This window comes from Coenobita brevimanus, chromosome 61 (assembly GCF_032717465.1).
Source record: "Coenobita brevimanus isolate Jiangsu-jjx chromosome 61, ASM3271746v2, whole genome shotgun sequence".
Lineage (NCBI taxonomy): Eukaryota > Metazoa > Arthropoda > Malacostraca > Decapoda > Coenobitidae > Coenobita > Coenobita brevimanus.
The window spans coordinates 29,188,171-29,201,422 of record NC_137014.1 but is presented as its reverse complement, the minus strand read 5'-3'; the positions used below and the strand labels follow the sequence as shown (position 1 = coordinate 29,201,422).

The 13,252-nt window shown below is 37.7% G+C and overlaps 1 protein-coding gene across 1 annotated transcript in view; it reads left to right on the top strand.

Annotated features, from left to right (window-relative positions):
- LOC145403816 (HIG1 domain family member 1A, mitochondrial-like) overlaps window positions 1-5,342 on the top strand; it is a 123,905-nt gene extending 118,563 nt beyond the window's left edge. Inside the window, exon 4 of the mRNA XM_080275495.1 lies at window positions 3,209-5,342. Within this exon, the coding sequence (XP_080131621.1) occupies window positions 3,209-3,417 (209 nt within the window). The 3' untranslated portion in view covers window positions 3,418-5,342. The remainder of the gene's footprint in view (window positions 1-3,208) is intronic.
- Window positions 5,343-13,252: the final 7,910 nt, after the last annotated feature.

The window sequence follows — 13,252 nt, the reverse complement described above, 5'->3', positions numbered from 1 at the left end:
TACGTACGCATGGCGACGATGTTGATGTGGACGATGTGCATGAGTGGTTGGATGACGACGAGGGCGATTCTGGATATCAGACATTGTCTGATATCGAGATCGCATCTTCAGTTGCAGGTGTCAGTACCCAGCTTGAAGATTCCGACGAGGACGGCGACGATGATGCGGTCTCCTCTCAGCATGACACTACTCCAGCCATCCCGAAGCTGAGCTCACTCTGGGAACACCTAGAGTTCGTTCTCGACTACCTGGAACACCCGGACTGCGACAAGGAGATGGGGCCCTTGGGACTTGTGGAGGAAGTGCGTGCTTTCAGGCAGCGCCTCATCAATTGTCAGAATCGTTGGTCCTTGCATCAATCAACCATTGACAGTTTTTTCAGGCCCGTGACCTCCACTGTGCCCAGCCCTGGCTCCACTCCGTTGCCTCCCAAGACAGGCCCTCATGCTCCGAGCCACAGCCCAGCACATCAGCCACGGTGGAGTCACTGCTCGACGTGAGTTTGCGTCTATCTCCAGAGTCATTCGCAATGGGTACGCCATCACCACGACCCAGCGACGCACCCCTAGGTCACCTGCCAGTGATACTCTCGGACTCTGACAGTGATTAAACAGCAAGAACTTCTCCACTAGACCACACGGGAATTTACAGTGTTGTGCAGTGAAAAAAACAGGGTGTTGTGTTAAGGATTTACAGTTGTGAGTGAAAAGACAAATTTGGAACAAAATTTAACATAAGTAGACTTGTTTGTTTTTGCTTTAGAAAATGGTTAGAAGAGTGGGAAAAGTTAAAGGTCAGAGTGCAACACCTAGTAAGTTACAATGGAGCATAAGTTAGACGAGTGCGCACTGTGAAGAGAACGGACTTCTGAGTGCGATTGACTAAGTTCAGTGCAAGACTTCATGAACAGTGTACTGGAAGTGCTTCAGGAAATCCTTCTTACTGCCAGAGTCCGAGAGGAGGCGGTCATTCATCGAGATGCCCATGGACTTGCTGTAAGTAGGCAGAATGTTTCATACTGTACTTTTTTCCTTACTATACTTACCTCAAACACCTCATTTCACTCTTTAATGTCCTTTATTGGTGTGAATAGGGTGTTAGGAGCTATGCATGTGCAGTAGGAAGGTGTTTTTCTGAGTTAGGCTAGGTTTGGGTCCATAAGTACCAGTCTAGGAGTCAGTAACCAGAATGTTTAATATTGTATGAACCTACCTCTAAACCCTCATTTTATGGTTCTTTTGCATTTATTTCAGTCATTTATGTGCCTTATTGGTGTGATTTGGGTCTTAAATAGGTGCTATGCATGTCCAGAGGGAGTTGTATACTGTAGGTGTTTCTCTGAGTTAGGGTCCATAATTACAAGTCCATAAGCTGGGGCCCAATGTCCGGACAGAACCACTATCCAGACCTGCCTATGGCCCTATTACGTCAGATATTGGAGGGATTATTGTATTTTTAGGGCCTTGTTCTGTATGGTCTGTAGAGTTTTGTATTGTGTATTAATGAGGTTAGAAGCCCAAGCAGGGCTTACATAATGCATCACTGAATGCATATATTGTTTGTATACTGTGGTGGTGGTTTCTTAGTTGTATTCAGATGACATGTTTTGTTTGTGATCTTCCAGTTACCATAACTGTAATAAGAGTTGATTGTGTAGGCTAATCATATTTCAATGAAACTCGCACAAGTAACATTTCTCACTTTTCTGGTAACGTGTGTGACGGTCACATTTTCCTTAACAGCACAACAGTTATTAGGAATAATCAGATTTGCTGGGTATGGTTGTGGTCCTTATCTGTTGACATATTACTGATATGAAACAGTCCTGTTTGAACCAGTAAAATCACAGACTTATCAAAGTTTCTTATGCAAAGTACAAGAGAGGGTAGCATCGCAGTGATGTTCCTTATGCAACGTTTCAAAATCAATACAACATCAAAATTAAATCATAGAAACAATCAGACTGTGGAATGATGTGGTGTGAAGTGTTGGTAATATAGCTTGCAAAAGCCATTTGTTTATATTGCATACTTCTGCAAATACAGGATGGGCCAAAAGTTACTTTACGATAATATTACAGTACTGTATTTGATTAACACAGTTACTGTATATTACAACTAAAACATGGTTATATTTCAGCTTCCAGATTAATTTGGATGCAAGATAGTGTACCTTCTCACGATGGTAGGAATGTGCCAAAATTTCTTGGCACTTTCGACACGTGGGTTGGAAGAAGGGGTACTGTCGAATGGCTTCCAAGGTCACCAGACCTAACAGCATGTGACTTCACAGTTTGGGGAATGATCGAAGAGAAAGTTTACAAGACAAAGCCTAGAAGTTTTCAAGAATTGAAAGAAAGAATAACAGCAGAATTGACAGCTTGAAAAATGATTATGAATTGAGAAGAAGAATTTGCCACAGTGTCTAAGAGGCACCAGTTTTGTTTAGTGGAAGGAGGAAGTCATTTTGAACATTTGATTTAACTTGATTTTTAATTTACCTGATGTACACTTCATTTAGGTGAAATATAACTGTTAATAAAGTAATATTATGGTCAAGTAACTTTTGGCCCACCCTCTATAACTGAGAGTAGTTCAGTAACTTTTCTCCAGATGTAATGTTACTCACAATGGAATGACCTAGCAGTTGTATCTCAAAAACAAAGACAACCAAAATCTGGCTGCACACCTGGTTGTTGTTTTTTAGTAACTCGGGTCTTTCTGGTCAGGCAGTCCCATCTGTTACAGGCAAGCAACTTCTACTGCAGGACCATCCTATGCATTGAACTGATGGTCCTTTGTGGTAGAGTGCCTTACCACAGCGAGGCATGGGGAAGACTGGAGCTTTGGTTCCCAGGTGGATGCCACATTTGCCTCTTCCCCATCCATTTAACAGGGGCCCCATAGTAGGCACCACATCACCCCATTGTGTTTGTATAGTTACCACCCAGCATTGTAACTGGTTTCCCAGTTTACACCATTAGTTTTGTCATTCAGTGTAGTACCACCTGAAAAGTGGTAATTACAGGCAGTAAACTAAGGGAAAATTGTTTGATGAATTTCTGTTGTTGCCTGTGAATCTGATGTGCCAATTTACAGTAGCAGTTGCATATAGAAAGTGTGACACCCATCTCTTACCTGTAATGGGATTGGGTGTAAGAAAATATGTTAAGTAGTCCCCAAACTTATCACCTCCTTTATTTCCCCAGGGCTGGTTGGTCTGGTTGGTGTGGTGGGGTATGGGCTGTATGGGTTCCGCAATAGGCAACTCAAGACGTCTGTGTACCTGATCCACATGAGAGTTGCTGCGCAGGGCTTTGTAGTGCTCTGCCTCACCGCTGGGATCTCATACAACCTGTTCAATGAACATATCTACCCTCGCCTCTACCCAAAGAGTATTGAGGACAAGAAGGATTAGATGCAGTACAATGAATTCTCCTTATTTTGGAATTAGGTATACTAGGATTTTTTTATTTCCAGTATTTATCTCATTACAATGATGGCAGATTTATTCTTTCTACCCTGTCTCATTTTTTATAGTATAGTATGTGGTAATTAGGGTTGGAGTAATGCTGCCACCAGGTGATTATTTCTTAGATGATTTTCTTTTGAGGAAGAGTCTGTCACTGTGAAAGGATAAATGTAGACTTTTTTCTTACCCCTTCAGAGTGGTGGATCTCAAATGAGGTGAATATTATCACCTGGCTTCAGCGTGAAAAAGTCATTGTGCAGAAGAGGTTTAGATAAATGGACAAACAACATGGATGATTAACAATGGAGTGTTGGTTTTCTAAGTGATTTATTTGAGATGGAGGTTTAAGATCATTCACAGTTGATGATTTTTTTTAAAGTTTGCTGTACTTTCGGTAGGAGACTCTTAACATCTTTACCAGTTTATTTTTATGTATGGCACATTAATATTCTTTTGGATGTTATTATTGAAATGTGTGTTATTATTAACAGGCTAAATTAGATAAAAGAGAATAGGAGGGTCTAATATGAGTGAAATAAATTGCCAAAGAAGAGTAAGTCTCCCAAACTGTTTGAAATATGGTCCAATACGTACTCGTATTAGGGAATATGTACTAGTGCCTACTTATTAATTTACTTGAATCAAGTTTCATGACATCAGTAAGTATCGTCAGAGTTTTCCGAAGTGAAAATAAGTATTTTCGTAGTGCAAGGGATGTATGCATTAAATAATGAGAGATTGTGTGTATAGGAGTGTGGAAGTGCAGTACAGTACAGTACCACTGTATTTATGTATTGACTTGTTTCACTTTCTTCTTATTAACATGCTCATTACTGTGTGACTACCATTCTTCATATGGAACAAGAAAACTCTTGAAAGATCATATTATTTGCTGTAATTTGAGTGTCTTTATAATGTACAGTATTTAGATTTAAGTACAGTAGGGTTTTCCAGCATACTGTACATGAAATAACTCCATTACTGATATTTAATGATTAGCAGTGTTTGTTCTTTGATTCTGGTTACCTAATTATTTGTATGTGAAGGGGGTCACTTTTAAGATTTTGTACCGGTAACTTTCAGTAAAGGAAAATATCAGCTGTAGTGTACAATTATTGCAGTGATAATATTGGGTACGTATTCTTACAGTAGTTGTACAGTACTTAGATAAGAGATGCTTCCATCATAGATGCATTACGTTGCTAAACACAAAACCTATTGCCCTGTCTGTCACATTGCTGTTCCGTATGTATTAAGTATTGGAGTATCTCAGCCTTGAAACTGAATTGTAAGAATAGGTAAGGGAATGAAAGGGGCAGCAGTGCATCTGGCCTTTCTCTCTAACCCCTTCACTCCAGTGACATAGTTCATAAACCTGTTACTTTCACATGGCTTGAGAGACTTTTCATGCTGGAGGAGTAAATATTTTTGTTTTACCCTTCACTACAGTACTAGGGTGCTCCCTTAAGTAAAATCATGTGGTGTTAGGAAGAAATTTTGGACTGAAGAGGTTAGAGAGATCAGCCTTGCTGGGCATTTGCCCACTTTATATGAGCACTGGAAACTGTTGGGATGTAGATTACATCAGATCAGTCTTTTATCATTATTGAGATGGAAATTTAATATGTATTTAATAGTGAAAGCTTGGTATGCTGTTGTTTCTAAGTTTAAATTAACTACTTGAATGAAACCAATCAGATGATTGAAACTGTTTCCATATTTTCATGATAGGTCAACAAAGAACATACTATATTTTAAAAGTCTACTAAATATTTATCAACTTAAAATTCCATATGCATGTATATAGACTGCTTTCATATAGTGCTACAGCCATTATATTCCTAAAAAGCCAAATATAATCCAAGATCCTAGATGTTGTACCTCATTTAACCTTATGGTATAAAAACAAGAATTAAACTGTTACTTTTATTTTCATATCTTTCTTGTGATACAACATAATCAGCACGTTACTACTGTTTAGATGCTATACAGAACAAGTGCCAATGGGATATATATGTGGAATGGAGGTAATGTGTGCAGGTGTTGACGCCTTGACAAAACAGGAAATCAACTTTTCTCTGCTTAATTAAAAATCGAGCAGACTCATCCTTGTGACTCACTACTGGTTTTAATGCCACTGAGATTGAGTATTTTCTTTTTGCCAAGTAGTGACCTTAAAACCTGATATTGTACATGTAAATGACAGCACACAATTATACAGAATTTGTTCAGTTTTCAAGACAGCTAAGCTTATTTCCATAGAATTTAATTATTGGTGTAATATTTTAGTCATTTGGAAATATTATGGTTCTAAAAGTACAGTATCTATTTGTGTACATAAGATCTGATGTAAGGTAATTCATTTTGTATTCAGTAACATGTAATGAATGTCTGCCAAGGAGCTTTCATTACAGTTGAACATTCATACTCTTCACAAGTTTTATCCTCATTTCTGCAATTGTTCCATGTTTATCTGAACAAATTAGTTTTGCCAGTGCTTTATTAACAAAGCTTGTACTTAGTGGCAGTTACTAGAACTAACAAACTTCAGCCTATCTGGTAATTTCCAGAATATTACTATTCTGCACATGACAAGCCAAAGTATTAATATAGTACAGTGGTTTCTTCATTTAATATCAGCATTCAAGAAATTGTAGTAAAAGAACAAACAGTTGATGACTAATAAATTTAATTTATTCTGAGATAGAAACAAAGTACAGTACAGTATAAAGAGGTTGAATAAACTGGATACAGTAAACTCTTACATCTTACACATCTAAATACTGCAACAATAATACCACCACTGTACACTCAACAAAAAAACCACCTAGACTCCTGCAGTGCTTGCCAATTCTGAAAAAGGATGAAGGACTGGGAAATACTGTAATGTATGTCCTATTTCATATATTGTCCATCATCTTTTATCATAACACTCATTCAAGTAACAATTTGAAATCAACCTGAACAGTACCTAGGAGTTACTACACTAAACTGCTTCCATCCAATGACACTTTATTTTGTACTTGTTACCTTCAGACAACTCTCTTCAGCTCGGAAAGTACCATTTGTAGCGACAGGACTTGAAACAGTCTTCATTAAACCCTTCGCACTATGATCTCTCTGCTGAATGAAATCTCATGAAGGTAACAAGAACAATCTATATGTTGTAACATTCATGGAGTTAAACTGCAAAGGAGTCTCAATCCTTCTTTTGTTAACAGTACATACAATAAACTTAAATATAATTTTTAACATGAAGATAATAAAAGAGTAATTTATCCATCTTGATCAGCCTACTGAGCATAGCACTGGACAGACACAATATGAAAGTGACACTGACAACATTTAAAGTAGATCTGCTCATGCTTCGCTTCAAGAACTATATCAGGCACTCGGTAATTTATGGCAACAGATGACCTCTACAGGTTAAAAACTAATGGAGACCACTGGAGTATGAGACAAGTCAGCCTTTGCAGTTCGATATCAGATATTTCACTTAATGGCACCAACACATATATCCCATTCAGACTCACTTTCATCTTATTATTCTTATTACATGCCAGGTACATACATATACTGGATAGTTAGAAACCTTCATCCTGCAAGAAGTGGCCACAATAAAATCACCACAACACTGTCATCTGCAATTAAACTGCCCTTCCTCCATCCCATACCACACTCTCATATCTGATCATCATCAGAAGAGAATATTCAGCATCAGGAAAACCATGGGTCTGAGTGGCTTATCTAAACCATTATGAAATTAACTGAATAGGTCAGTCCTTTGTATCAGACTTCTTATTTGCATGATGCCATACCTCCATTTTGTCTGTTGTCTAGAAAGGCCACTACAGTAAGATTTCTGTACAACTTTAGCGTAACTAGACTGTAATGTTTGATTTCATCTCACTGCACAGTCTTCCATCTTCACAATCTAAACATACATACATACACACACACTACTTACAAGGTGATCCGGAAAAAAATGACACTTTTTAAACATTTGTATTCCCCAGAAAAATTAAGTTTCTTTTCTTTTTTTTGGTGGAGCATAGAGTGATACAACAAGTTTAATCTGACAGCAAGATGGACGCTGAGAAACAGTTTTTAGTTAAGCAGTGGACCAAAATCGCTGAACTGTACTTTGCAACAAAATCAGTTTTTCTCACCCAGAGGCAATTTCGTCTTGAATTTCCTGGGAGGAAAATCCCATATTGCAACACCATCAAAAGCCTGATACAGATGTTCAGAGACACTGGTAGTGTGGCTAAGAACAACAACAATATCCACAGTGGAGCACAGTTGACTGCCAGAACACCAGCACATGCTCTGAATGTTAGGACTCATCTGTAACAGCCACCATGGAAGTCCACCAGACGGCTGTCACAGGAAGTGGGGATTTCGAGGAGTTCCTTGATGGGAATCATTCATAGTTACCTGAAACTGTTTACATACAAAGTACAGATTCTTCAAGCTCAAAGCCAGGTCAACAAGAACGAACACTATGAATTTTGCTAGAGTATCAGCAAATGGATTTAGAACAATCCCAGTCTCTTGGATGTGCTTCTCTTCAGAGATTATTTGGGTCTGCTGCTGAGCTAAAAACTATTTCTCAGCATCCATCTTGTCAGATTAAACTTCTAGCATCACTCCATGATCCACCTGAAAAAGGAAAGAAACTGTTGATTTTCTGGAATCCACCTGAAAAAGAAAAGAAACAATTTTTTTGGAAAATACAAATTTTTAAAAAGTGTCAGTTTTTTCTGGACCACCCTGCATATACTGTACATTGCAAATGGAACTGATGTGAATCCAAACTGCTGGAGCTGTCAGACTGTCTCACAACTGCAGATTCTCCTGACTACTAACATTCTGAGGTGACGTCTACAGTACTGATGACCATTATGCTCATATGGGTCTGCATTCTCATGGGCAAAGGAGGCTTAGGTGTCTCATAATTATAGCAACTTATTCTTGCACATGGAGAGTTAACATTCTCAAAGTTATTCATGGAGAGGTTTTAAAAGTATTTAAATGATGTATGAGACAGAATATTAACATGTACTATGCTGTTGATAATTCTCCTATTTTTATATTTTGTTTCTGGATCTTACCTGAAGAGAATATTCACTTGTGGTACTGTTAGCTCTCACAATTCTCTGCTTTCTCTTTTACAGTCCTATCTCACTCCATATTTTTTTTATGAAAAGAAAGGTTGAGGTAAATAGTTTTTCCTATTCCAAGCTTTTTCATTGTAAAATCATGATTAGAGGTGCTATGAAGCCCAGCAAGCCCATGAGAATACAGCTCTTGGGTGTGCAGGAGTGAAGTCATTAACCAAAGCACAGAGCTCAGTAAGAAGGGTATACCTAAGAGGTTTAAGGTTAGGACTTTTATCCATATTAGATTCATATAAAAACATTATATATAGTATAGTACAAGATCTTAAAAAATGTTTATGCGCAGAGCTTATTTAGTCTTAGAGGTATCTTCGAAGATAACTTGAATGACTTAAGTTGTAGGATGAATTTAGTAGAATCACCTTAAAACTAAGCCTGTTGATTTCATTTCTGATTTTGTATGAAGGTTCAGAACTTTTTGTTACAAGTCCTGCTCCAGTCTTATTCTCTAATTCAATAAAGTTTTGCATTGTATAATCTCTATCAGAGCACATCCTGAGAAAGGAGATAAAAATGTTTTCCATAATCTTTGCATTGTGTTGCATATACTGAAGTTCATCTATATAATTTAAAAGTTAACTACTATTCTCATTATATATGCCAATAAGATAAAACTAATGCATCAATAATACAACTGTGGTAGAAAGTGCTATGCAAGTTCTCATTTAAGAAAAAACTACGTACTACTGTGTACTGCACTGACAGTAGTCATCAGTTTCATATTCTTATCAATGCTACTGCAGCCAAGCATTCACTGGATGACTGATTACTGTCAAGTCTTGCTCTTCAACTCCACCACTGCGATATAACTAATTTATGGGGTTTGCATTTTCTGAAGCCTTAGAGTATTAGTGATCTAGCCTTATGTATACATTTGCTTGTTAAAAGATATGATCAGCCTAATGAGTAATGTATCTTGGTGCAAAGTTTTTTCATGCCATTAACCCCTTCAGCATGGTAAGGAATTCTGTATATTGATCTTGCTGCAGTACCACAAGATGGCTAAGAGGAGGCCCTCAAAGTGAAAGGGTTAGAAACAATCCTTATCAATCTCTTCAGCAAAATTTTTTTTTTTAATTTTCATGCTTGCTACCACCCTGTACCTAAATTAACAGATACCCCTCATACTGAAGGGGTTAACTAATTTTGCAGCTCATGTTCTACTTAGCATTTCATAAGTCACAAGCACCAGACATAAACACTAATCCCTCCATTAGCACAATTTTCTCATGCTATGCTTGTTTGTCATTAATAATACCGTACCACAAAGTTTGTAAAACTTTACATCGCCATGCACCTCGGTATATTATTCAGGCTTAACCCAGGGAATCTTTGTGTGGGGACAACTTGAGCAATCCAGAGACAATCAAGAAAGTCTGCGATCCTCTGCCTGAAACATAAAGGTTATGGAACTCCCTTGTTATCTTCCAACAAGTAGCAGTCTTGAACCCTTTCAATATATGAACAATCATTACTGTTATATTTGAACCATGACCAGTTGATTTTTTATGTGTAGAGTAGCTTCCAATCCTCTTATAGGTAATGAATTTTCAGATGAGGTGCTAATGAAGGGCTTCCATGATAATTCTATCAACAAGCACTAGAGGGGCAATATGAGTCACAGCATTATATTACATAATCACTATCAGCTTCAGGCTTATGTCATGGCTTCTACTACAGCTGTCATTCCTACCATATGCTCAGCACTTCTTGTTTAAATAAATTTAACAACTTTTCTTAGACATCTTAGCACATAAAAATTATATATTACCAATATCTTATGGCTTTGTCGTAGATTCTACACTACGTAATATTATACTGGACCACTTGCTGTACTGTATTTAATATATATCCCAATATAAGAATATCAGATAGCGCCAGTTTTAAACCTGATTTAAATAAGAGTTTATCCAGTAAGAGACATTTGTTTATAACTAAAATACTGTATTGCATTTTTTCTTCATATATAAGTGAATGACTTTCATGAAGACTAGTTTTTCTGAAGAATAATTTGAAACAATACAACAGATATATTCTGAATACTGCATTGATTACAGATAAACTTAGTGATTATATTGTACATAAATGTTAATATAACTAATACCTTGACTAGACTTTATGCATCATCATTTATTAGTCACCTGGCCATGCATGTCCCCAACTACAGTACTTTCTAAGCCTTTCTTTATGCACCTTGCTTTATCCAAAATTACTTTGTCTTCAGGATGTATGGTTATTCATACACAAGAGCTGTAGTCATAAAATTTCTTGAGCATAAGTTGCATGTGTATGTTTATACTTTTATTTTAACTCAATGAAGCTACCAAACTAGAGTGAATAATAACATGAAAAATACATGAAAACATCATTATTCGGCAACAGTTGACTGGAGCTGTATGGAGCATGGCAGGGTTTAAAATGTAACCCTCCAGTTACTAGTTTATGGATTTAGTACCTGCAAAACTGTGCTTAAAAGTGGTAGGTGATGGCAAGCATCATCCACTCACTTGATGTAGCACTGCCATTTCATACTATCTCTGTCTGACCACCTCTCTTCCTACATCTCCCTTTCCTTTCTGTTGCAATTTATTATGTTTCATTCAGGTAGCTCTACATTGAGAAGCCTAATAGTTTCCTGTAACCCTGAAAATCATTTATGACAATGGGTGGTAATCATACTGTATAACCAAATTATGGGAGGAAGTGGAGTCTGCTATGGTGCCCCAGTTAACTGGATGGAGACACAAATGCAAACATCAGTTCCGTGCACAAGATAGCCCTGCAGGAATGGTTGCTTGCCTGTGGTTAATGATTCTGCTCAGTTAGATAGGCTGGGTTGATCAATAACAACTGTACTTAGATTTGGCTCTCTCTACCTTTGAAGTTACATTCTTGTCAACTAAGCAGGCTTACCATAATCGATGTGTTTCTGCATATTAAAATTTAATGATCCCCTGCATGGTATTTATGTTATCTATGGGGGAAGACAGTGACTGAGTCAGTAATGAGGTGGCCTGCAGTCCTAACGGACTCAGGTTCGAATGCTGGCTGGAGCAGGGAGGCTAAAGGATTCGAATTTTCATTAAACCAGACTTTACTCATCTACCAGAAGAGCCACCGACATGTAAAGACACCCCCACTAATACCAATACAGTAGTCCTGTATGAGACAATCCTAGCATGTATTCAATATGGATGATGTTACCACCAATGTGGTGACATGTGGGGGTGTAAACTATGTAGGAGGACTACTGGACCTTGAGAACAGGCTGTGAAGCATATGCCCTGAGTATTTAAAAAAAAAAAAAAAATGGGGGGAAGGGAGGAATGATATATGAACATGGGTCCTAATCAGTCTAGAAAATCACAAGTACCAATCTCAGCATCACCGAACACTTTTCGCCCTTTGAAATGAACTTCCCTTCTCCAGTATGTATGTTAGATCTAGATGCACCGAGTCAATGACAGATATGAAGAATTGTTTATCGTAAGAACTGATGAAGATCTTTTATGAATACAGGCCTACATTTTGCTGCAGCCATCTACGCTGCACCGTCTCAGTGATGTACCTGAGAGGGGGGGAACAGGAATAGCCTATTTGAAACTGCCCCCCAGGCCCCCAAATGAGGGGGGTCCCCAAAAGCCTTAAAAATTTATAAGCTTTATTATTAATATTTAAAAACATATATATTTATCATCCCGACAATCGCGGCTGAGATATTAGACAAGTTTTGAAAATTAGGGGAGCCCCCAAATCCCTAGGTATGCTCCTGCACCGTCTGATTCAAAAGTCACTCAGTATTCATAAAAATGAAATACTGTAAATTAGTAAATAAAAAAAAAAAAAATACAGCTAAGGCTTGGCTACTACAGTCCAGTCGGCAACTTTCCTTTAAGGCATTACATGACTGAAAAACTGCCAGTCACCTCTTGGGGACTGAACCTGTGCAAGGCTGTCACTCCAACTGAGACATTCTAACCACTAAACCACTAGGTACAGGTGCAGACAAAAGGAACAGAGACACTGCTTTATCCAGAGCACACAAGAGCTGGGCCATTTCTATAGGATTATTCACAGTGGGGGTGTGGTCAAGTGGTAGCACCTTCGCCTCCCTTAACCCCATCTGATATAATTCTCCCACTCTCCTCACTGTAACTCATCAACCAGCGATGACTCAGTTCCTAAGTATCTGGAGAAAGGTAGTGTCATTTCTTTTGTCCATGCCTGTACCCCACAAAAAACATACTATATTTGCATTGAAGGTAACTTGATCAGCCAAAATATGTAGTTACAGTACATACATAATTACAAAGTAAAATACAATAATCTATTTACTGTGCATTATCAATTGCAGTGGGAGGGGGTATATGGAATCTATGCTGTAATTAATCAGTAACAATAACAGAACTGACATAACATTACAAATATGCTGTAATTAATCGGTAACAATAACAGAACTGACAGCATTACAAATAAGTTAAAATCTACAACATTTTAAAATGTATACAGTACAGTACTTTAAGTTTGCATTTTATCACCTTCATAAAGTTATTTTTTGCATCAAGTTCACAATAAATTACAAAAATGGTCTACGGCAGCAG